Genomic DNA, 27,252 nt, shown 5'->3' on the forward strand with positions numbered 1-27,252 from the left:
AATCTTGTTGACAGTTTGATAGGTAAAAACAAAATACATTTTCGTCACCAACATACGTCTTCAAGATCATCCAGAGTTACTGTTGAAAGTAACTTTATTTAGATATTTTGAGAATGTAGTATATTACTTGCTACAGATAAGTTAGTTGTTGTTTATTGAATATAACTTGAGGTTTTCTTTGGCTAAAATGAATGTTTTTACCAGAGAGAGTATAGATCAAAGCAAGTTTGTACCATTTTAAAGCATCTATAGTCTAAAAAAATATGTGAATATGAAGCTAATGATGATCAGATGTGATGTGTCACTAATGATATCCTTGTGTTGAGTGTGGCAGCTGTCCATAAACTACCTTACTTTGGTTTACTTTGCTATTTACCATATATTATGAATGAGAAAGCTTTACATATGTAACAGGTGAGAAAAGAAGGAAGAAAAAAAATCAAACTCTAAAGGACAGCAAGAAGCAGTGATAAACGCCCAGGTAATGCAACCACCGGAACACCAACAATGGTGCATGGATCCACCACAGCCCTGGTCCCAGCCACAGGAAGTGAACTCCTGGTTATCACCCTTCCAGCTTACCTTTTTATAGGGGCTGAGGCTACAGAGAGTGCAACACCTACTGCTGCCATCTGTTACACATAGTATGTTCAAATCTTTCTCGCTGCTCATTAGTTGTGCACCATCCCCCTCCTCTTTTTCCTCCATGCAAATATGTCAATAGTTTCAAGGTTTTGTTACATCCCCAACATTAATGTAATGTTGTTTTTTGCACCCAAGTAACACCTTGTTCTGTTTTAGGCTCCGCCTCTAACATTAAATGGTGTTTCCTGAGTCTCAGTACAATTAGCGAACAGCTGTATATAAGGCCAGTGAAGCTTTACTTCAGGGTATGGTCATTTGTCTGCCATGCACCTCTGTGGTTGTTGTAGCATCTAATGGACTGTTAATTTGCTGCCATGTAAACTCTTTCAGATGTTTTTATTTTTAGGGCAGCTACAGTTTTCCCAGTGTTCTCCTGTTTATGTGCTTGTTAGGTAGGTTATTTTGTAGGCTTGTATATTTCGGTTTTAGTTTCAGTTAGGTAAGTCCAATTGTTCTTTAAGGGTTTTGTTTGTTATTTTGGACGGAGCTCTCCCTGAAGCTTTTACAACTCTACAGAAAACTTTCTTAAAGAAGGTGGCAGAATAAACCTCTTTAAATGCCCTTTTGACTCCTTGATTCCCTGTCTAAATTAATTTTAGTGCCTTATACCTCCTAGATCCAGCCAGGGGATGTACGTTTTTAAAACAGTGTTTTCTATAAGGCACCTACTGTTCTTGGGCCTAAATACACTGTAAATCTTTGAAACATAAACAATGTATGTATTTAGTATTCCCTGGACCACAGCTAAACAATGGTAGGCAGCATCTAGTTTTAAACTTTACAAATTTGCTTAAAAATCCAGAGGCTCTGGACAATTATTCTTTTTTAGATGGAAAATATTACTCTTTACTGCAACTTCCTCTATGTTTTTTAGTTATTTGTTATTCTCATTTGAATTTGTTTGTATTTCATATTTTTTATAACCGTTTTATAAATTAGCAAACCTATGTATTTCTTGTTTAAAATGTGTTACTTTTTAAGCACAACGATAAACAAATAAATGTGTACCCTCACATGAAGGCTACTCTTAATATGACAAACTTTAAAACCTTGACTTAAAACCACATTTAATGATTATATAATTTTTTTTTGTTTTATTATTCAAAGAAAACATCTAGGAAAACATTTAAGCACTACACAGAAGCTCTTACAATAACCTTTTATTTTATTAAAACTTTTGTAAAGCTCACTACTTCTCTTTTCATGTACTGTGCATCAAAGAACAGACGGTTACTGCATTTGCCTATTTTAACCAGCATGAATTTGCTAGGCTTATGCCTGAATTTATTTATTATAGTTGTATTTCAAACAAACATAAAAAAACAGCAAGCACATTGGAAACTGTTTGAAAAAGATGAAAAAAAAAACCTACACATTTTGTTCCACTTTAGCAAACCTCCTGGGCATCAAACAGCTTTACAGGCATGAACAGCTTGTGATCTACCTTAATTGAAGTTACAACTTTTCTAACTTTAAATGCTTCCTAACAGAGTAAAGGTTAAATGTAACATCACTTTAGTTTAAACAGCATTTGTTTTCTGATTATTGGAACAAAAATTATTTCTCAGATTAATTGTGAATGCAATCAAAGCGTGGTCCTCACTACTGAGTAAAATTATTCTACTCAGAGTAAGCAGATTCACTTGTGAGTCTCCATTCAAAGGAGCTCTGATGAGAGCAGCTGTACTTTTCAGTTTGCACACATTAACATGTTTAAAGACAATCAGCCGACAATTTCTAACATTGAAGGGTGCGTATTGTCAGGCTGAGGTACAGGGTGCTGGCATCAAGTAGTAAGCGCTCCAAGTTGACCCCAATATGTCCGCCTCTGCTGGTTGACTTGCTGCAACAATCGCTGCTGATATCAATCAGCGTCGTAGATCAGAGAGAAAGAGAAGGAAGCAGAATGCAGACGAGCTGCGCTAACATATTAAACATCAGAGCGTGCACCCAGAGAAATGGGAATGGAGGGGAGAAGTGTGTGTTTCCATTATCTGCAGGAATGCTGGGCATTGTGAGAAAATGGAACTGCTAATGAGGGCCAAATACATTGAGAACAGTTGCATTGTAAATGAGCCGACTTTGTGCACACATGGGATTGAATTTGGTGTTGGTTAATCAAAGGAGGAAAAATTGCAGAGGAATAAATGGCTTGAAATAGAACGTGTAACTTGCCTCTCTAATGACACGTAAGGTTATCCTTATTGTTATTCCCACCATGCAGTCGGGTTCAGGAACTGTGAGATACCCCCTGACATTAAGCTGGTAGGCTGCTGGATTCAGAGCCGCTCAATTTCCCAGGGTGTGATTACATCCCAGGCTTTGTCTGGACCACTTTGGGGTTTTGAAGTCGAGAAACCTGATCAAAAAAGCAAATACTCTGACTAGAGGTCATGAGATTTAACTCATCAATAACAGGGAAAGTTAAATTCTCAGAGCTTCCATATGTAGCAAATAGTTCTGAGATAGGGAAGTCGTGGGAAAGGCTTTTTAGGAATGTGAAGGCCTTTCCCAATTTGCTCCAGGGCTGGCTTTGGACGCTGGTGAAAAAACACACTTGAAAGCAGGATTTCATTAAACATTTATTTACAAAACAATAAGCATGACAAAGAATTATTTGAGAGTGAATACAAAACAGGTGATAAAATGATAAAATACAATACCATACACTTTGTATATCTTATGAACGTGTTAAATAAACTCTGCTTAAATTTGTGAAATCTGAAAAAACGCTGAGCCGAGGAGCAAGGCGGCCAGTTTTCTAAACTGCTTATCATAACAAGCATTATTGCATTTTAGGTTGTTTAAGGCAAGAATGAGAGACACTGAAGGGATGGGAACAATTCTGGAATAAAACGGGAATATATTTTCTGCTCTTTACAGACCACACAATCACATAAACATTAATGACTGTAGGAGGTACAGATAAAAGAAATAAAAGAATAGTGTAACAACTTTACTAATAAGCTTGGTCCATATGTCTTTCTTTTAGGAACTTTCAGAGCCATATGTGTGCTGCATTATGAAACAGTCTCTGCAGTCGTCAGATGAGACGCTTCCTGAAGTTTGTGCTGAGCACCATAATGACTTGCCGTCTTTGGTGCCTGGTGTGCTGTACCTGTCTGAGTCCACACAGTTGGAGTCCCGAGGTCTCAGTCTGTCCCTTTCTCTTCGATTCTCTTGTCAGTACGGGTAATGCTTCTGCTTCTTTCCGGCAAAGCAGGAGAGCCAGGTGCAAAGGAGCATTGCAGTGGCGGCGCCCGCCCCTGTGCAGTAGTATGCCCAGCCAATTTGACAGGAACCTGCAGAGCAAAGCAAAGGATTAAAGAACATTTTCTCAGTTTTGATTTCTGTTCCCTATGAAGTTGGGTGAGCTCTTCGATGGCAGATTTCAGGAAAGTAATTTGTAGCTTATGATAAAAATCTGCCAAAAGTTTTACAACTCAAGCCGGAAAAAACTCAGCAGAGAAAACTCAGAAGGTGAAGTCATTTTGAAAAGCAGAGCAGAATTCAACGCAGGCTTAGTTTATTTCTCTCACATTTCAAAGACTTGTCGGAGCAGAAAAACTATAATGTTTTGTTTACAATCACTTGTTCCAGATGGGGAACGCTGAGGGCCCCCAAGCACATGCAAGTCAAATATGCTGGACTTTAATCACAATGTAATATGAGCCTGTTTCAGAATCTCCACCACCGAAATCTAAATACAACAAAAAGTGGTGGCTATAAAACAAGGTGGTCCTGAAATGTTGCCAAAGGATTTTATTTACTGTGTTCAACTGAAAATGTTACCATATAAAGCAACTTCTTCCCTCTTACAAATGACCTATAAGTATACGGAATTCTTAAAAACATGTTAGGTGTCGTGTGATGCATGTTTGTATGTATTAGGATTGGTTTTACTCTAATATTTTAGAATGTAATGATAATTGCTTGTATGTTTTTGATTTTATATAGATATTTTTTGGTATTCAAACATCAGAATTAGCTGTCTGCGATTTTCTAATTTGATTATACTATCATTATAATTAGTAATACTATTATTTAAAACAATTGTTTTTTTAGAATTAATCCCTCTTTTAAATAGCAATCCAAGAAAAATTGATTAAATATACCAGAGGGCATTGAAACTGAGCTAAAAGATCCATTCCAAATGCTTTTCAACTTCATATATTTTATTTAATGTACATAAGATGTGTTACATCATGTGTGTTTCATGTATCCCTGTTTGATACTAACATGTCAGTGTAAGGTGAAAAGGATGGAGCCAGATGCTTAACATTTTTGTTCAGGCTGCTCCTACATTCCCCCTCTGCTTGTGAGAATCATTAAAGCAAATGTGAGAAACATGCCAAGGACTTTAAAGAATGTTTCTGAAAGCCTAACAATATAAAAATGTAATAAAACTCCCGGATATATATGTTTAAAAAAAATTTGCTTTTGATATTTTGTAATTGTTGCAACAACTATTCATGTTGCTCATTTTAAACTTCTGATTTTTACTATATATATATAATCCAATGTTTTATAGCCATATCTGGTCTGATTCTGACATAATTACTGTACTAAACATTGATATAAAACCACAAAAATATGGCCCGATCCTGACTAATTGCTCCTGCATTAATACAGGTTATGATTTGGCTAACTCTAGTGTCACTGCTGACTCCAAAAAAAAAAAACTGTTTCACACATGAATGATCGATTGTTAACAGTAACTCGTGATCAAATAGAGATGCTTCAAAAAATGGCTAATGCCTTGAACCAGCTAAATTAAAATTTGAGCAGCTCTGACTTGTAACAGGCATGTCGGGGAAAAAAAAAAGTCATCTTTTCCGATCAGTTACCATACAAATCAAAGAGCTACCATGTCAATCTAACATAACACTTTGGTGTTAAAGCAGATATTAGGTAAAGAAGACTCATTTGCAGCCCAAGCTGCTTAATTTTCTCTGTTTACTCATGTTAAAAGATCCCATAGCAAGAGAGAGAGCAACACTTTTAAAAGTAGAAAGTAGAAACACAACACAGGACACTGACGTTTCTATTCTATGCCTTTTAGTTTTCTACCTCTCTCCATTACATGTAAGATCACACACTCGCAGATGGCCGCTCACACTGAGCTTAGTTCTGCTGGAGGTTTCTTCCTGTTAAAAGGGAGTTTTTCCTCTCCACTGTCGCTACAAGCATACTTAGTGTGAGGGATTACATTCGAGTCAATGATTCGATGCGATCAACTGGTTTTCCTTAGATAGAAAACTTTGAATCAATTTGACTGGATGATCTGGTGAACTGTAAAGTGCCTTGAAATGACATGTGTTGTGAATAGACTGAATTTATTGAATAAACAATCATAAAAAAATATGGGGAACTATAAAATTATTAAAGTAAAAAAGTCTAAATCCCTTAGGCATATTTCCAGACTGATGCTATGACATATCAAGTCAACTAACTAACAAAACCACCTACTCATAATATCTTACTTTCCAGACTTAGCTTCTTAAAATTATACATTTCCATTCGATTAAGCTTTTTTCCCTCAGTTAGATTCCCATGCTGTAATGCCACCTAAGCTTGTGAATATTTAATGAGCAGTAACAGTTATAACTGTGATGCATTTGTTGAATGACACTGGCACCAAATGTTGTTGCTGAAGATCACAACTATTCAGACCTCTTACTAAATAACTAAATTTGACACCCAATAAACCTCAGATTCAAGAGCAGCTTTTATTTTAAACTGCCATTAGATTCTGCAATCTGTTCTGTATCTTCGATTTGGGAAATAAAAGATGTGTATTTGAACATGAAAATATCATTTTAAAATGTAATCAGTAGTAAATTAGTGAACATAAATAAATGTTGAGAAAATATTTAAATATTTACATTTATATAGTTTAATAAAAGGAAAACTGTCAATCCATACCTTTAAATATCAAAATTAGAAGTTACATAAATATTGCTACACTTTGCACAATTATCTTTGCTTCAGTGTCACATTTATTAAAAAAAGCTTAATAAGCATCATTAATAAATAGTTAATATGACTTATTTGTTATTAGTTTACTAAGTGGGAATGTTTCATTTCTAAAGACCCTGTGTGGTCAAAATAATAACTGGAATTTATCATGCCTCTTTATGCGCTGATCTTCAGATTGAACACACATGCAGCGTTTGTGATCTCCAAAGGCATTCTAAGCTGTCAACTACACTCCTCATGATTAATAAATGAGAAAGAAGAATTAATTTGTGTGAAGATTTGTGTGAAATCTGCTGCTCGCATGGGACAAAAAAGAAATCACCAGCCTGTCATGGAGCTAACGAGAGCAACAGCTCCAGTAGAAAGAAACAAGAAAAAATTAATTTGCCAGGAGCAGCAAATGACACACTGATGCAAGCATGCTTGTTAACAATGATGCTGAAAAGAGTCCGCTCTTTCAAACAGGAAATCACGACATGAGAACTGGATACCCAACATAATTAAGATATGTAATGGCATCCCAGTAATTTATAGGGAAGGTAAATCTTTTATGATGCATTCCTCTGAATAACACGGCTGTTGCATAACTCCTGTCATTTTTTACAGTATTGACAGCTTTTAACTGTACAAAGTTATAATTTGCTTGACAGAACTTGCTTTTCTGTAGTGTTTGTCTGTCTTAAAAAAAAAACAGAACTCTAAAAAACATTTTTTGTCTTATTGAAGAGTGTTTACTTTTATCCTGCTCTTCTATATGATTTGTCATAACAATTACTGACAGAACGATGTGGTCTCATGGCAGTACTTCTTAAGTACCACAACATAAATCTTTTGATTTATTCCCTTAGACCTGAATTTATTGTGTATCCATGTAAAGGAACATAAAATTGTAGGCTGTGTTGTAGGTCACTCTAATAAAGAGCCGTGGTATTTAGAGTAAACCAACATAATCTGTCAGCAACCACCGGCTGCTTATATGTCATCTTGGATGTTTGTGCCCTGAATGGCTGAGTGAAACAGCTTTTCCTCCCTGAATAAGCTGGTTGGCTGTACTGTTATTAGGGACCATGCCTAATAAACTGACCTTTATTTTTTATGTGCCCTTTTGGGTTTCCTCAAATACACCATCGGCCTAAATGTTCCTCTTGTTTCTAAAGCTAATTAGTGACTGTTTACAAAAGAAACCAAAGGCCAATTGACTTAGAAGGTGATGGGGTAGTAATTCCAGTATGTAAACAGAGCAAAACTTATGGGTTTGTTTACATGTTTACTGCCTCTTGGAACCTACAGGCTAATAGCGATTATAAGCTCTGTTGTTCTAGTGTGACTGATTTGAATTTCAGAAAGATGAGTCCTGCCTGTCATCCAGTTTCAAAAGTGATAGAAGACAGATATGTCAGGCCTATTTCGGCGTGCCACAGTTTTTGCTGGATCTTTTTATTATTTATGAAGCAGAATTGATGTGGTTGTCAAATAAACAACATAAAAAAAAATAGGACTAATTCCTTTGGGAATTATCTAGTGGGGAGTTCGAAATAACAGCTGCTCAAAGATATTATAAAAGAAAGGCAACTTTTTGTGTAAATGGTCTAAAATATGTTGTGTACTTGACCAAACAGTGCATTATTCTGGGTCTGAAAGAGTAAAGCAGGATTAATGTGTAATATGTACTGTATGCCCTCCTGTTTGCCCCAAGAAACTTAGATAAGGTCGGAAATATATGGACAGACAGGAAGTATGCAGATCTAAAAGTCTCACTGTTCATCTAGATACAACTTTTTGACTTAACCCTTTGAAGCCCATTGCTGTAAATATGCAACAACAAACCCTCTGTATTGCTACACAGCTAAGATAGCATGTGGGTTCCCTCAGTACCATTTATTACACCTTCAGTTTGGACCTAGGGGCCTTTGGCAAGCTCTAATGGTGTACGTTATCATTGACATTATCATTTTTCAGAAATTTGTAATATACCTACATTTCTATTCATTTTTAAAATGAGTAGAGAGTTAAAAAACTAGGTAATGTTAAGTCTTTTTCTAACCATACTCTGATCAAACATTCATGTCTGAGGCTGCTAGTGTTGATAAGTTGATCTTGAGGGGGACGGCTTTTTAAAAAAGAAAATGTTTTACAATAAAGAAAAAGCTTTTTAACTGAAGAATGATGCACCTCAAATAAGGTGTGAAATTGTTTTACTACCCTACCAAAATGAATGGGCCACAAAGATTGCTCCTCTATGTTCATCCCTGATGTTGTTACTTTCTGATATTGTTAAAACACAAATCTATAAACTTCAAAACAGCAACAGAGGAAAGTTGGGTTTCACAGAGTTTTTCTTTCTGATTAAAATCAGTCATTCGTGTGCATTTAATTAGTAGAATTTTCATGCAGAATTTTTTTTTGTTTTTTATTCACATTTTTCATTTTTGTTAAATGAAAAATACAAAAAAGTAGAGAAAAAAGATGTGCTTTATATTTTGCATGGCTATATTTCTAAAGGTGTAATGATATTAATGATATTTAAACTTTCAAAAAAATAAATTTATATTAAAATTAGATTTAGTCATTAAATGTGATTGTTTGCAGTTTTACGATGCTCCACTATTTCAGGATTTCAAAAAAGAAATATTCTATTTGATTCATTGCAATAGATGAAGGGTATCTTTTCAAGAAGCATAGATGAGCACAATTAAGATCCTCATTAGACAAGTGCCAATCTGATATTAATATCTGTATCGGTCCTGAAATTGAAGAAAAGTCTAGATCCCATTTTGGTGAAAATGGATCCATAGGTGCCTGTCTATTCAGTTAATTTCTATAATAACTTTAGGTTGGTTAAAAATCATATGCACAGCATTAAATTGTTTCTCTTTATGGGCACCTGTCTTTGATTTAATAAATACAATTTATAGCTAAAAACCTTAAACCTTAAAACTGTATAGCTGTTTTTAGGATGGAATTTTTCTTGTTTACACAATTTATTGTTTGTATGACTTATTTTTCTGACCTTATCCTAATCTCAAGTTGCCTTTTAGGATCATTGATATGATCATAAATATCATATTGCTTGTAGAGAGAGGTTGATGACAGCCTCAGTACAGTAAGCATGATAACATTAAATCAAGGAAACTCTGGTATCAGAAAGGATTCAGGGTGTGCAGAAATCCAAATTAATGCATCAGAATCTTTTTGGATCAGATCACAAGTGAACATCAAAGCATCTCTCATTCTTTTTAAATGTTTCTAGAATTGTTGAGTTTAAAATCCTGTCCGATCGCATCTCAATCAAAAAAGACTTAAAGAAGCATTAGACACATTTTCACCTCTGGGTGGTCTGCTGAGCACTATGTGTAGACCAAAACAAAATGCGTGACAAGTGATGCGACTCTCTCTCCCTCCAGCTGTACCCCATCGTAACCAACCTGTCTGCTTGTATGAAAAGCTCTAACATGTCTAATAAAGAAGTAACTCATAACTTTATTTATTTACTTATTTGGCAAATCTCCTGTACTGTCTGTCATTAACTGAGTAATTATACCGTTAACAAAGCATTGCATCACTAGCATCATATGGTGTATGTTCAAACGTGTTATTAGACTGCATCGTAATTACACTATATTGCAGTATGAGTAGCTCTCCTGCAGAATTTAGTTGTTCCAATGCTGGCAGAGGCATTTCATAGGCAGGAATTGGCTAAGAGGCAGCTATTTAAATGGATGTATGCATGTAAACAAAAGAATAGAGAACAACACAGAGAGGTGGTTTATAACACTGAAGAAGATGCCTTTAGTTCTTCACATAACCATTCTTCTTTATTTGTAAAATAATGATTTTTTTTTTTTTGCGTATTGTGACTTTAAATAAATAAACAATTTAGAAAGTTTGAATTAAAATTCAACACATAAATCTGCATACATTTTCCATTTCAACACATCCCACTTGTCAGCTATGGGCTCAAAATGTCAACTTTGAACATAACCCAATCAGCCCGGCTAATGAGTAATTTTAAAATGGATTTTCTTGTTTATTCAACTAAATCACACTAAATAATTTTTCCCTTCTCGGCTCTGAAGTCTGCTAATGCTGGGGTTCTTAATAAAACATTTAGATGAAGTAAAACATTGAACGCTGTTTGATTAGCATCAAATATGGCAGCAGCTGTGAGATGAAAAGATTTCCTACCTCCCAAGTGTCTGATAAAAAAAAAAAAAAAAAAGCGTAATACTATCTGTGAGTTAGACCTGGTAATGCCAGCTGCATACAGAGCGCAAGCCAAGTTCCCAGTTATTCTCTGCACATATTTATAGCTGTAACCACCAGCTAGAGGAGGATCGGCTGACATCATATCATGAATTTTAAATACCAACATATCATGGCCCTACAGAGTATGACAGCACGAGAGGCGTGTGTCTGTTTTCTGAATAAAAAGGGGATTGGGTGCCATTGTTCAGACAATATATTACTTTTAGAATACATTAGAAATGTCCTTTTTTTTTGCATTTTGAAAAATATATGTGTTTCCCTGAGTTCTTCAATTTTGGGGGCTTAAAACACCTTAACACAAGACAAGTTAATGAAATTTGTTGAATCTTACCCAGTTTGAATTGGTCGGAGCTGTTGCTGCAGGTCTGCTGGACTTCTTCGCTGTCCCATCCCAGTGGATAGAGTGCACAGCCTGACCCGATGAGAAGACCTAAGGGAAGGAGATGATGAGAAAATGATGAGGCGGTTGCAGTAACAGAGCCCATCACAGGGGACTTAGAATATCACAAAATATGGCTGGAGGCGGAGAAAACACAACATCTGAAAGGAAACCTGCATCAAGGACAAACTCTCATAATCAGCCTCCTTGAGGATGGTTGGCTTTATTTTCTGGATGGACCCCTCAGGGTTTACATAATTTAGGAATCCTTTATTGATATTAATAAAAATGCAAAGCAACATCTTGTGTTTTCTGTCATTATTCCATGGCATTATACCGTGCCTTGCAGAAGTGTTTAGAGCACTTGGATGTGTTTTACATTTTATCACGGTCCAACTTGCAATCTTCAATGTACTTTATTTGCATATTATATAATCAACCTATCCAAGGTAACATAATTATCAAGTGGAGGGAAAATTATACAGTCTTTTTTAACCACGTTTTTACAAAGAAATTCAACAGGAATAGTACGTACACACCCTTCTGTCTCCTAACATGGTTGGGTACAGTCAATATTTCCTTTAGCTTTCTTCTAGCTCTATTTCAATAAAGGCCAGATTGGTTGAATTCAGAAGCAATAGTTGACCTGTCAATAGATTGCTCCACTTAAGCTGTGGATTTTGCAGCTCCTCCAGAGTTACAATGGGTGTTTTGGCAGCCTCTAACATTGATTAACTCCTAGCCCAAATTGTCAGTTCATATGGACAAACATTCCATATGAACTGTCACAGTTCTCAATTATGTGTAATGTTAGGGATACAGTCCGATAAATCAACTTTGCTACCTCACACATTTTGTCCTTCACTGTTGGATATATCTTTACCACAAACATGATTTCTGAACGCAATTGCTTGTATTGAGATTTTATTCAAGGGCATCAAAGTAAAGGAACAACAAGGCATGTGCAACTACATTTCTAGGATTTTATTTTCATTTGTACAATCTTTTCTTTCCACTACACAGTTATGCACCCCCTGCCTTTGGTCAACCCAATACAATTCCAACCAAATACATAAATCTATATATATATATATATATATATATATATATATATATATATATATATATATATATCTATATATATATATATATATATATATATACTGAACAGAGCGCCTTAAACTTAATTCAGTCATTCACCTATTCAGACGCTGATGGTGGCAAGCTAGCACTGACAGAAGCGACACCAGGCCCTCTTGCTGGGATCTTGAGGTCTGTCCACCTTCCTCCTGCAGAGGGCGCCCTAGGTCTCCTGGAACTGAGCTGACGACCACACCTACGACTCATCAGTCATCAGGAGACCAGCATATAAGCAGCGGCAGGACTACACTCCAGCGCCAGAGTGTTAAGCCAGTTTTGGTTAGCGAAACCTGAGCCAACCAGCCTGTCTGATTCTCTGACTCCCCTGAAACCAGAACCTGAACCTAATCAGTTTTGTCTTCTCTGCTTCTTAGGAAGAAACCTGACTGAACCCTGGAACTCTGGAAGAGTTTCTCTGCTGAAATCTGCCTGCCAGCTCTCAGGAGCTCATCTGAAGAATCTAACTGTCTGAACCTGCCTGTCCGCCCTCAAGAAGAGGATCGGAAGAAACTCTGGACCTGAACACTGATAAGTCTGAAGTCAAGCCCTGCCGTTGCTTAGCCCTCTGCCAGCCACCTGCCTCTGGACCCTCCTGGTTCCCCCCCTCAGCTGCTCTGCCTGAACCACATCAAAGGTACAGACCTGCACAACTCCTCTGACAAGATCAACTGCATCCTGGCTAACCTAACTATCCCCCTCTGCAGAGAACCCTGTATGACCAGTCCCGGATCTGTTTCCCAGCATCAGTGCTTAACTTTGTGTTTTTTCTTAATAAACAGTCAAACTCTTCATCAGTCTCCGTTGTGTTCTGCATGTGGGTTAGGAACCTTAATCCCATCATGACACCTCTGACCACCATCAGTAGGCAATGTAGGTAATGTGTCTTGCGCAAGGATTCAACGACACTGAAAGCCAGGGGCTTGAACCAACAACCCTTTATTGCAGGGCAAGTTTCCGCATCTGACACTATTGTCGTCCCATATGATATTTAATATTTTTCCCACCCTCAATTCTAGAACATATAACTGGAGACAAACAAGAGTTAATTTGCAAACTGTTGGTTATATTAACTTTTCTTTAAACCAAATTTGTAAAACAAACTCCCTTGACCAGCTCAAACAGAAGCTTGGGCAAAGGAAGCCCTAAACCATCCCCAAAAGGTACCTTTGTAAAATGACGTAAATTATGTTTTCACACCCATTTTTACTGCAGCAAAGCGAAACACTCCTCCACCAGCATATCATCAAACCTGTGAAAATTAACGGCAAACATTATGCAAATCGCCTGGCAATTTCTCACGCAGACAAGAGTGAAAAACACAAGTGTTTTTTTCCCTGCCATGCAATAATTACTGTAAAACTCAGGAGAATCCTTGAGGGACTGCTTTATGTCAGTGATTAAAGAGACTTATGACTGTGCTTAAAGCTGCTCACAGAGAGAAGAGTAAAATCTAGTCAAGGCCATTACATTAAGGATTAATATCCTCAATATTTGCCTGTAGCCAGGTCTTGACAAGTTATTCCCTGAATGTCAAGGACTGTCTCTTAAAATTATCCTGTGGGGGTCCCTTGTAGGTGGCTCTACCATCACATTAGCCTAATCCTCTCTGATGCGTCTGCCCTGCTATCAGTTTTGGGATGTGAGGATGGCAGCTCAGGAGGAAAAAAAAGAAAAAAGAAAAGAAGAACTGCCTTCCAAGGCTGGTTATTACATCTAGACTTGATAAGGAGCAGAAATTAATCCACGTGCTAATGGAGATGGGCCGGAAAACTGGCTAACATCTGGGGCCGAGTGGGAAAAGTGAAAAAGACATCTGTGTTTTCTCCCCCCATCAAAGTCAAAAGGACAACGTGTTTCTGATGCAGTGTGTGAAAAACCGAGTGTCTAACTGTGGAAGTGCTGCTAGAAAATCAATTCAGCAAAACTCTGGCATACTGATGAGAGCAAGGGGATATAAAACAGGCTTTGGCCCAGTCTGTATCATTACAGCTGAGTATCGGCAGGGGGATCCAGGGATATTTGTGTACGTAACAACTCACCCATTTCTTTTCAGTGCTTTAAGAGAATTTCAGATTAGTCTCTGCCTCACCCCTAAAAATTACAACATTTAGCTGAGCATGCAGAAAGTGTAAAACAGCAGCAGAGCGCATTAATTCCTGGTTCCAGCAGCTACCGTGTTAGCCTCATCAACCAAACACCCACTATCCTAGGAGGGGAAAAAACCCATATAAACAGCAATTTCAGTTTTCACTTACAGTATATAGTGTTGTTTAATGTGCAGAGATTCAAATATGGCAGTGCGTTAACCATAAAGTATGCCAAAGTGATTACATATTTATGATTATTATTAAACACAATTTACAATTCTCTTTGAAGGGCAAGGCAGAGATGCCTCAGCATGTAGCCAAATTACATGCTGGGGCAATTAATTGTCTTTGCAGCAATGCAAACAAACAAAAAACAAATGTTTTGGATTTAGAAAAAAGTTACTTTTAAAAAGACATATTTCCCTTTTCATATAAATATTTACATGTTTGAAGAAAAATAAATGTGACTAATAGGATGCTCTATGCAAGAAATAGACAAACAGCAAACCAAAGGAACCAAACTGTGTTTCATCTATGAAGGGGATCACAACACATCCTTAAATCGGAGGCTCAGTTCCTCGGAAAATGTCTTAACCTTCTCAAGGAATCATTGTCAATTCTCTCAGATTTGTCTATCAAATCGATGACCTACCTATTTATTCCTGAAAAATAATTTTCCATTGTGGCCGGTTTGTATTTGTTTAGAACATTGGGTGTTCAAGATATTTTTAAGTGCTAGACAATCCTTCTAGAACCAGAAAAAGAGCTGTCTCTTTGATTCTTGGCACAAGGTTGAAGTTGTTCACTGTGGGGTTGGACTCTATCAGGGCTGCAATTTACCTCACATCCTGTTTGACCTGTTTCTGGAGAGGATCCCATGTTGTACTAATCGAAAGGTGAGTTCCTGGTTTTGGAACCTAATTAGATTTTATTTTAGCAGATTATGTACTTCCAGTCAAGCCAGGATTTTAAGTATGCATTGAAGTACCTTGTGATTCAGCCAGGAGTCCATTGCATTTTCTCTGTTTTTCAAAAAAAAAAAAAGAAAGGTGGGATACTCCTTCCAGGATAGGGGGTTCATCTTTGCCTTAACAGAGGGAGTTTGATTGCTTTGGTGTCTTGTTTAACATTGATGGTAAAGTCACTTAAAAACTAGCAGGATATAGATAGATAGATTAGGGTCATGTGAGTAGTTGTCAGGATAAAGAAGGAGGTAAGCAAAAAAAGCACCAGATTTATGGTGTTTTCTATCCTCTGGCACTCATGGTGATGAGGTATTGATAGAGATTGGAAGAATGACGTCAAAGTAGGAGAAGTTTGTAGTGTGGTTTGGCTTAGCTTTAGAGACCAGGTAATGACATTTGTCATTCTGCAATAAAGCTCTAGCCCAGGAGTGCTCAAGTCCAGTCCTCAAGAGCTACTATCCTGCAACTTTTTGATACAACCATTTTTAACACACCTGAATCAAATAAGTGGCTCGTTACCATGCCTCTGGTGGGCTAAATGAGGTTAGATTCAGGTGTGCTAGAGAAGAGATGCATCTAAAACTTACAAGATGGTAGCTCTTGAGGACTGGACTTGGGCACCCCTGCTCTAGCTCCTTATCAAAGGACTCAGTTTAGGTTAGGGTTAAGACACATTGAAGGGGTTATAATATAACACTTAAAATGCAGTGGTATGTAAGATTTTACTCCATTTAACCCTTTAAGATCATAAAGATGGATGGATGGATGGATGGATGGATGGATGGATGGATGGATGGATGGATGGATGGATGGATGGATGGATGGATGAAGCAAGCAGGAGATTTGTTTTTAAAAAAGGACAGAAATTGATTTCCTTTTTGAGGCAAAATCAGAGCAGGTTTGACTGTAATCTGCTGTTTCCTGTAATTTTTAAATAGGAACCCTCTGTACCTGCAATATTTGAGTGGGTGAAATCCACGTGAGGATGCTCATTTTTCCGTGACACCATTAAGACAAACACAGCATAGCATAAATCATTGTGGGGGTAGAAGAATAAAAATATGAACGAATCACTGAGGTGTAATTCAGATCTGTGTCTAATGTGGTCACACATTCCCTGTTTGGCTTTTATGTGTTCTATTTATTTATTTTTCCTGGAGATGGTTTAATCCACCAAATCTCATCCTCCACACTCAGTATGTGGGTTATTGAAAACTCTGGGTAGGGAAGCTGCAGACTGGGATGTGGGAAAAAGATTAGTGAGAGAACAAGACGTTCTCTCACAGATTGTTTGTAATGAAGCTGCTGAAAACACGCGGAGCTCTCACAGGCAACTACCTGTGGGCTGTGATTCCCCATGCACGCATGCTGCTGTGCAGAGTTACTTCCTGTCTTTCTTTTCATCGAAGATGACACCAATACTCCACAATTTGCACAAAAGAGACAGTTAGGATTTTTTTTTTTTCATTTCACGTGTGCTTGTCAGCTGCTGGAATGCCTAACAATTTCAGCAACTGTTTGAAAAACAAATAACTACAGTCTAGACTTTTCTTTCTCTGATGTCCTTGATAACCCATCACATATTCCATTACCATATTTCTGATGTACAAAACAAAAGAAAACGTTTGTGGCAAACTCACAAGGTGTAAACTCTTGGTACTCCTAATTTATCAACTAAAGCATTTTCCGAACTTTACTCTTTTTATTGATCAGAGAATTTGGTAAAATTATCAGCAGTCCATGGGGGATTCATATCACATAACAGATAGAGCAGCTTTACCATTGATTATATGTTTGGATAAAGACTGTATTTTATTTTGCCAGTTGGTATAATGAAGAGGGACTTAAATAAGGTAAAATAAAAAGCATAGCATACTACTAGTCTGCTGCAACATAAAGTGTTTACTGTCTCCAAGGCACCAAAACATTAGTAATAGATGCTATCTACATCCTCTACCCAGAGGAAGCATTTTCTCTCCTGCTATCAGAAATGTCAGGTCAGAATGGAGAAATGTCGAGGTCTTGGCAGGAACAATAAAGTTGAGTTTGACATGAGACGCAGGATAATTTCCTGAAAAAAGTAGCTCACACCCACAGTTAAGAATGTGAGACCCATTATGCTGTTTTTAAAGGTCAAGCTGGGTGCTTGGCAGAGTGCGGTCTCTAATGACAAATCTTGAAGACGGTGATTGCAATCGTCATGTTGGGGTGCTCTCCTTAGCTTTTAGTTCAGCTCAAGTTGGCCTCAGTGGGCAAGTAGCTGGATTATGTGAGGTTTTTTCACTTTGGCTGTGGTTGCTGGGGATACAGTGTGCACTGTATGGATTCTGTGGGTTTATTTTGCCTCAATGCGGTGTTCTGGCAAAACAGCATACCCTGTCAAACCAGCTAGTCAAGACGTCAGATTTGCATACCCGTATACAAATCGCGTATGCTCCGTTTATCCCTTTAGTTTTGTACAGAATATACACTTTAAACTACCTTGACGGGCCTGTGTCCCTTTAGTCATGTACCAAAAAAAAAACAATTTAAAGTCATATTGCTATATGCTTAAAAAAACACCAAAAAGTAAGTAATTAAAAGGTTTTGTTATTTTGTACATAACTAAAGGGATAAACGGGGATAAACTAAAGGGATAAACAGGCCATATGTAAACATATGTAATTTGCATACATTGCCTTTTGCATGTAAATCTTTTTTTTTTTTTTTTTACAGTGTCTAGCGATGTGGCAATAAGAATAATTGTCTTAATGCCAAAAAGAGCCCAAAAGATTTCGCTTTCACAAGTGGAGTGGTACGGCTATCGCCATAGTGCTCCGCTTGATTTATTGTTGGATTAATTGTACAAGTTATTCTACTTTAATCATATTATACTTATACATTCATATTTACACATTTGCATATTCCTGTATACTTGTATTACACAAAGTGTTGAAATGTTTCACTTGCTGTCTTTCTAATGCTTGTTATTAGTGTGTGCAGATGGAGTGCTGGCTGCTCAAGGTCAGCAAGGAGAAAACACGGGGAAATGCACTCACTAACACCGAAAAAGGAGTGAAAGTTCTTATCTCATGATACTGTATGATGTTTTGCAGACTTCTGGTTCCGACTGGCTTCACCCTTCCCCCTCCCCTTAGCAGTCGGAACCACATTGTAGCCAGGGCGTTTCCTTAATAAAAAGCTTGGTAGAGCGGAGACTTTTTCAGAGTGTTTTGGAGAATTGTAACTGAACAGTCTCTGATCACTCTCCTTGCAAGTGAATCATACTAAAATTCTCTGTGTCTTTTATTTGTACAGGTTACTGCTTAAAATGTTTGGTGTTTAAACCTAACATTAATTGGTCCTTCGAGCCGGATTGCAAGATACCCGACGACCCCCAGCAGGTAAGTGAGACCCAGATAAGCCTGCGGCCGCAGCAAACAGACCCTTTACGGGACTGGTCTCTCCCTTACAAGCTGGGGTCCGACGGTTGAAGCATTTCGAGGACGCAGAGAATTGTGAGTAGTTTTTCTTTTAATAAGGAGTGAGTGAATTATTGGAAGAAAAATATATAAAAATATAAAAAATTTATAAAAATATAATAATATAAAAAATAAAAAAAGATAGAAGTGAAGGACAGCGAAGTCCTCTCAGCGTGGGGTCACGAGATTCCCCTTTGCAAACAGTTTAAACCTCGTGAAGGACGGCGGTGTCCTCTATCTTAAATAGTTAAATTCCGCATGGGGTAACGAGGTCCCCCTTTTGTACTAAAACCCTGACAATTCTAGACTCTATCAGGTAAAACAGAAATTTTAAAACAGTTAAAGTCCGCGGGAGGGCAGGCTCCCCTAGTTTGTAAGGGCAGGCTCCCCGAGTTGTAAACTAGTTAAATTCTGCGTAGGATGGCGGCGTCCTCTGTGTTTAAAATAAAGTAAAAGTTAACTGCGCAGTGTGTGTGTGTGTGAGTGTGTGTGTGTGAAAGGAAATATAGATATCACTAGATATCTGTATTTCATACCAAAAAGACAAGGGTTAAATGGTGAGCTTTTGTGGATGTTTGTAGACAAGAAAACTCCACCTGTAAAGGTTGAAGTGAGTTTTACCACAAAAAGTAGTTGATCACCATCTTGTCTGAAGCCCCAGTGTTTAGAACACGACAGGTGTTGAAAACCCACTGGGCCCAAATTTAGTTCAAAATGGGAAAAGGGCAAAGTAAAGAAAAACAGAAGTTATTAGAGAAACTCCAGTGCAAAGATTGGAAAGCAGTCGAAAATGATGACCCATCGGCGGTAGAGCCATTGTGTTACTGGATAAAAAACTACGGTTTTAATAGGCAAATTGAGCACCACAAACATTAAAGAATTGCAACAAAAAAAATAAAAACAAAGAGCAAAAATAAAGACACTTTGATGGCAAAAGAAGGTTACATGCAAACCATGGTCTGGATGAAATTGGCAGAACAGAGGGAAGGGGGAGAGCGCAGAGCTAAGAGAGAGAGGGGGGAGAGACAAAGGAAAGAGAAAGAAGAGGAAGAAAGGGAAAGTGAAGAAAGAAAAAAGGAAAAGGAAAGATCAGTTATGTTTCATAGAAAGGAGGATGATGAGTACGCAGGGCCTTATTCTAACCTGATGCATCAAATACACAATCTCCCATCTATGGGAGATGTTGTTGCTGCAGCCGATCCCTCAGCTCCCCCGCCCACGGGGGATCCTCCTCGATATACTCCCCCACAACATGTAGAAGCACCATTGAACACAGCCCCTCCTCAAGCAGCTTCTCCACAAGCTGATACCTCCCAGGGATATATTACTAGGTCCAAAGGTTCTGTAGGGGATTGGTCAAAAACTTTAGCGACAACATTTAATGACATTCTGTCTCCACGGACACCCCGAGTGATGCCTGTGAACCTGGAAAGTGAAGGAGCAGTCCTCACGCTTCCTTTAATAGAATTACCAAACCCCTTAGCAGGCCAGGTTGAGGGGAATGCCCAACAACCAGCCACAGTAATGGTATACAGAACCTGGACACAGGAAGATGTTAGAAAAGCATTATTACAGCAAGCACAAGCAGCTGCAGAAGCAGCTTTACAGCAAGACCCAAATGAACTTGGTGCTGCTGCTGCTTCTGCTTCAGCCCCAGTCTTGCCAGCTCCTAAAGTTGAAAATCTACCGGCTTATTCTCCTATGCCCAGCACCTCCACAAGGGTTACCCGTTCTGGGGGACCTGTGGGGGCTTGGTCAAAAGATATGGGGGGAGGCTTAATCTCCCCACTGCCAGCCCCTGAACCCAAACCTGAAATTGAGTGTTTCCTTTAATTGAGCTGCCAAATCCTTTGGCGGGTCAGGGGCCAGCTGAAAATCCATTTTTTCCTGTCATGATGGTCTATAGGCAGGGGCGGATTTAGGAAATTTGGGGCCCTGGGCATGGATGGGCAGGGGCCCCCCCCCTTGACAAGAAAACCTATAAAACAGTCCCTTTCTACAGATAGAGAAATGTTAATAGAATAGACATTCATTATTTGTTCTAGGTTCTGTCCCTCTGTTCTTGTTCCTTTTTCCTCTCTATTTATCAGCCTTCTGATGGCATTTTAGCCAAAGCATTTTTATCAAAAACATAATTAATATGCACAAATAAGGATTAGTTGTATTAACTATACATGTGAATAGCACCCCAACAGTTTTCCTGTGTGACAGTGGTGCATGCAGAACAACTGTTAAACAACAAATTCCAGGTGCTGGCCAAGGACCTGAGACTGTCATAGTCCGATTAGCTCAAGGTCATTTAAAGGCTGTGCAGGAGATCCAGCTTGTGTGGTTGAGAGACCCTGAAAGACTCTCCTGCCGGCTGTCTGTACTGACTTTACCTGAATGTCCAGTTAACCTCTTAGGCAGGGATGCTCTATGCTTTGCTTAGACAGAGGCTGGGCATCCCATCCCTGGTAGGGACACTATTGGTCTGGTGTCATTGGTACTATGCATTATGCATGCCTTTCTTTTTTTTATGCTTGATATGAGCATCAGTACTGATGAGAGGAATTCATTGTTTAAAGAGAAAAGGAGCATTTTGCTACATTAATAAACATTTTTAAGCACTACACTAACTAGATGCTGTTTATCAATGTTGGAGTATCACCGGCTCTGATGAATGTGGAATTAGGACTGTTTTCCACTTTGTAAATGATTTTATTTGAACAACTGAGACAGACGGTAAATACAGTACTTTCTTCTGAATATATAGAATCGTGCAGAGTTAAACCCCACTCTTATATTTTTACCTACTATGCTTCATTAAAAATAATAACTTCACTATGAAAGTTGAACATCTGGGCTGTAGTTACTCTGTGTTGCCCATCTCATGTATTTTATCTGTGGCTGAAAACATGAATCATATTCATTGTTTATTTGCATATTCGTCAACAAATTTAGTGATTCATCATTAAATGGAGTATAGAGACTCTAACACATAATATACATGTAAAACCTGGCTTTCCCCGACAGAGTAACCCACTTGGATCAGTAATCATACCAAAACTGTAAAATAAATTTATAAACATTTTGCAAATACGAATGTTTTTGTCTGTCAAGGAGCTCTTCAGGAGGAGATGTTTTGGTTTCACCTGGTTTAATGTCATTAGTAATCTTCTTTACAGAACTTTTGGCTAACCAATTAATCGAAAGAATTAACAAGACTGATCGATTTACGAAATAATTGTTAGTTGCTGTCCTAATTTCATCGTAACATTGTATTAAACATAACATTTCTTATTAAAAACATGTGAAATGGGGATGACATTCAACGAAACAAACATGTTAATCAGCCAAACTATCTTAAAATCCATGATGGCACCTATATGTGACCAGAATATAAACCAATCCTTCCAAATAAAAAAAAAAATTCTTTGAATGAGCTGCTATATTGAGTCATGATTTTACTCATGTCTCAAACGGGGGGATTGTAGGATTGATTGAGCATTGAGCATCATTATACAGCATATGGATTTATATTTTATGCAAAAAACTTTTGTAAAGCATGTCTAATATGTGCTAAACATAATCTTCAAGGAAATTTAAGACCTAAAAAAGGTGCTTTCCCTAAACCTATTTATCCTTTCAATTCTGTTTGGTTATAATAGATTTGTTTTCTAAATGGATTGCAAGAAAGTGATAGTTAGATCAGATGAGTAATAAGTAAAATCACTTTCTTAATTATTCTCTGGAACCTTACCGTACTGCTTAGCACTCTAGTAATTCTACTGTGGTACCTGTTATAGAATACACATTTGGTCTCCTTCACCGACCTTCAGAGGAAGTCCATCGTACAAAGGGGGTTGTATTTTTTAGCATACAACCATCTCAAACTGGTGAAGGTTCAACAACTCTGCCGAGAGGTCATAGGAAGTAGACCATTGTGTAAAAAGATTATCCATAGAACACTTTTGAAGTTTGAACCTAGATGATTTTGCGATTATTCATATTAGTTTTGTTTTTAGCTCTCGCTCAGAGCAAGGATTCTTGTTGCCCTCAAGATCCAGCTATTTGTAAAAGGGACGTCTATCTCTGCTATAACTCTACTAGAGTAATCAGTTTGGTGACTATTCCTTTTTCAAACATTCTCGCAAAGATTTAAACATGACCCCGGAAATTGGCACGGTTATGATTTCTACCTATTTCCTCGCGTAGTTCAAAGAACTCATAATGGTTGGGGAGACGTATTTAGAACCACTGGACAGTGGAAAAAGGGATCATATGGATGGACACCTTTAGCTAAGAAATGGATGAGTAGAATATCAGGGTTCACTGTTAACCATGCTTCCAAAGTTTTCACTATGACAACAAACTCCACAGCAGAACCCCTTGAGAAGGAAGGCTGTTCTTCCTCATTTCTATGTGCACGGTCTAGTGGAACCGATCCATGTTGGCCTTTGTATTTGTGCCCCGTAAATATTACCGTACACAAGAAGGAGATGAGATACAAGGTATTCTTATTTCTGCCCAAGGTGAACAGATAAAAATTCAAAATATTAATGGTCCGCTTAAAACAGATGAATTGTTTCAAGTCATCACTGGAATCTCTGGTCAAACAAACAACTGGCTTTTAATGAAAGAACAAGCAGCTAAAACAGTGTCTAATGATTGTCTTGTGTGTATGGGAGCCAGACCGCTGTTACGTGTGGTTCCTGCTACCATAACTCCTCAATGTCTTCTAAATATAATGAATTATACGGTCCCGTCTGATAATTGCACCTATTGGGATAACATCTATCCCCTGACCACAGCTGAAAAAAAGAAACCAATCTTTTTGAAAAAAGTAGCTGTGGCAAATTTCACCTGTGTAAACAGGACCGGAGTGGGCCCAAAACTAGGCACACTAAATGAAACACAATGTGCAAGTATTTTACTGGTATCCACCTTTTTTAAACCTCAATCCCGCAGCGACATCTGGTGGTGGTGTGGAGATGACAAATTGTTTGACAAACTTCCATGTAACACCACTGGATTATGTGCTGCTGTCACTTTGATTTTACCTGTTTCTGTTACATCACTCACAACGGATGAATTGTTAACGACTGCAAACAGCATTTTACCTCACACAGAGCATACTAGAAGGAGGAGGGCATCTGAAAATGCATGGAGTGGAGATGACCCTACTTATATTGATAGCATTGGTGTACCCAGAGGTGTTCCTGATGAGTATAAATTGGCCAATCAAGTTTCTGCAGGATTTGAATCTTTCTTATGCTGGTGGTGTACTCTAAATAAAAATTTAGACAGGATCAACTATTCAATTCAGTTTCAATTCAGTTTATTTATATAGCGCCAAATTCACAACACATGTCATCTTAAGGCACTTTACAGTTCAACCAGATACAGAATCAACTACATCCATTATAACGTCCAGAGGCTGGGAAATAAAACAGAACAAGGCTTCTCCGCCGTCCATGAACAATTGTCAGCTACCTCTCTGATGGCTTTCCAGAACCGTATTGCTGTTGACATGTTGTTAGCTGAAAAAGGTGGTGTGTGCTCTATTTCTGGAGATCAGTGTTGCACCTTTATTCCCAACAACACCGCTGCAGATGGCAGCCTCACAAAGGCCCTTGAAGGCCTTCGCTCTCTTAACAGCAAAATGAAAGACCATTCTGGAGTTGACACAAAAATGTGGGATGGATTTGGAGACATTTTTGGTAAATACAAACAATTGGTGCTTTCTATTTTAATGTCTATAGCTGTATTTGCCGCCATCTTGACCTTATGTGGATGTTGTTGCATTCCATGTATTAGAGCGCTGCTAAATAGACTAATTACCACAGCAATACAACCCATGAAAGCAGAAATGTATGCCCTCATGCCCACTGAAAAATACCCATCTGATGATGAAGACAGCGCAGAGGATGAAATCTCTTTGCATTTTCCTGACTTTTATCCTAATTCCAATGATATTACCAGTAACCCACCAGTTTAAAGTACCTCTGAGTGTACCCTTTAACAGCTAAAACATGATTTCATAGTTGAAAATCTGAAAAGAAGTAACTACTGAATGATAAAATAAATAGCTTAAAGTGAATAAACAGGGGGGAAATGTTGGATTAATTGTACAAGTTATTCTACTTTAATCATATTATACTTATACATTCATATTTACACATTTGCATATTCCTGTATACTTGTATTACACAAAGTGTTGAAATGTTTCACTTGCTGTCTTTCTAATGCTTGTTATTAGTGTGTGCAGATGGAGTGCTGGCTGCTCAAGGTCAGCAAGGAGAAAACACGGGGAAATGCACTCACTAACACCGAAAAAGGAGTGAAAGTTCTTATCTCATGATACTGTATGATGTTTTGCAGACTTCTGGTTCCGACTGGCTTCACCCTTCCCCCTCCCCTTAGCAGTCGGAACCACATTGTAGCCAGGGCGTTTCCTTAATAAAAAGCTTGGTAGAGCGGAGACTTTTTCAGAGTGTTTTGGAGAATTGTAACTGAACAGTCTCTGATCACTCTCCTTGCAAGTGAATCATACTAAAATTCTCTGTGTCTTTTATTTGTACAGGTTACTGCTTAAAATGTTTGGTGTTTAAACCTAACATTAATGCATATAAATAGCTTTATTATAATTCATGCAGGGAGCATTACGGATTATATGGACAATGTAAGTAGAACAGGAAAGGAAAAACAGAAAAAAGGAGAAAAGATGAAAGAAAGTGGAGATTAAAGGGAGATAACAATAAAACATCTTCAGTCTGCTTCATCGCCTGGAAAGAGATGTAGAAAGAACAGCACAACCAATGGATATAGTATCAGAAATACGATAAAGTAACACCTTGATACTATCGCTGAATAGTGTGGTAGCTGTGGTAGGGATAAACAGGGCATACGTAATTTGCGTATACGGATGCAAATCTGATGTCTTGCACATGCGTATCGACTATGGGAATGCTGATCTGAAAAAACACCGACTCATGTTGCCTACTTCTTTAAATCTACATCTACCCCTTCCTGCTGCATTTCTTCTCCAAGTTCGGTACTATAACATCTAACAACATCTGCCTTCACTTCTGTCCATACATCCATAGAGGAACATGCAGACATGTAGACAACATAAAAACAAGGACAAAGGTACATATTTTTGTTGAAGTCAATTAGCTTTCAAAAGAGTCGCATATGAATAAATGAAAGGTTGGATTTTCTATATTTATGATGAGAAAATACCACTGCAAAAATAAAAAAGTCCATTTTAAGGATTTTTTTCACATCTTTTACCAGAGAGACCAATAAATGTGGCAAACACTGTATACCTAGTCGCCTGGGATCACACTTGCTAAAACAGCGATATGAAAGTGGCAAGGAAAAAAAAAAAACAACCCTAAAATTCTGATGTAAAAACAACTTTGCTACTTGCAAACAACATTTTGCGCTCAGGGTTAATGCTTTTTTTCGCCCCTCTTGTGTTGGAAAAAACATTATCTGAAATGAACTGTCATCAGTAACGACAACTAGGATCTGGTGTGTATTTCATTTCTTTCCCAAAAGCACAGACCGGAAATCTCTCCCTTCAACTGTGGCAAACATCTTAAATTTGCTCTAAGCAGATGGTCGCTTCATGATGAAATTGTTAGAGGATTTCAGAGAGCTGCCACAAGGACTGTAGGGGGGGGAATCACAGAGGCAACATAGCAGCTATATAACGCCGTACGACAGTAGGAATCATAAGAACTGACACCACCACACTTTTTCTGAAAAGTTTATAAAGATGTTAAAGATCTATTTTTCTCAGTCACAGACTCGGTTAAAACTTTCATATGCTGTAAGCTTGCTGGGACAAAAAAAAAAAAAAAAAGGTCTATCAAAACATATCTAGGAGCACTGTTTGCTTTCCTCTATGTGTTTTGTCAATAATCTTTATTTTTTTTCGGCTTAGTTGCTATAGCAGCCAGCTCATACTTGATGGAGTTCAGAGAAGGAGGCGAGGAGGAAGAGGAGAGGGTCAGTTTGAGAGTGCCGTGCAGACTATGAAAGGGCAGGCTGGCTTATTCACAGATCAAGTTTCAATTGATGCACGCTTGGCCATTATCAGAATCACTATCACAAGCCTAATGGCTCCATGAAAGACTCATGTATAGACTGATACAATCAGCCTCACATATTCAACAGTCAGTCCATGAGTTCTGCTCTAATATAGCAATCTTTATTCTTGCCTCAGATTTCATCATCGTTGTGAAGCTGAGTTTTGAAAAGGGGAGTTTGAATGGATTATAAAGCACACAGAAAAGAGTTTCATTTTACCAGAGCTGAGCTGTTTTTTCTGTCAAAGCTTT

The 27,252-nt window shown here is 38.0% G+C and overlaps 1 protein-coding gene across 1 annotated transcript in view; it reads right to left on the bottom strand.

Annotated features, from left to right (window-relative positions):
• Positions 1-3,209: 3,209 nt before the first annotated feature.
• The window catches only part of LOC119789487 (LHFPL tetraspan subfamily member 6 protein), an 82,665-nt gene continuing 58,622 nt past the window's right edge, over positions 3,210-27,252 (bottom strand). The window contains exons 3-4 of the mRNA XM_038294391.1: positions 11,222-11,320; positions 3,210-3,947 (exon numbers count right to left, since the gene is read on the bottom strand). Coding sequence (XP_038150319.1) covers positions 3,829-3,947; positions 11,222-11,320 — 218 coding nt within the window. The 3' untranslated portion in view covers positions 3,210-3,828. The remainder of the gene's footprint in view (positions 3,948-11,221; positions 11,321-27,252) is intronic.

This window comes from Cyprinodon tularosa, unplaced genomic scaffold (assembly GCF_016077235.1).
Source record: "Cyprinodon tularosa strain WSP-4 unplaced genomic scaffold, ASM1607723v1 ctg34, whole genome shotgun sequence".
Lineage (NCBI taxonomy): Eukaryota > Metazoa > Chordata > Actinopteri > Cyprinodontiformes > Cyprinodontidae > Cyprinodon > Cyprinodon tularosa.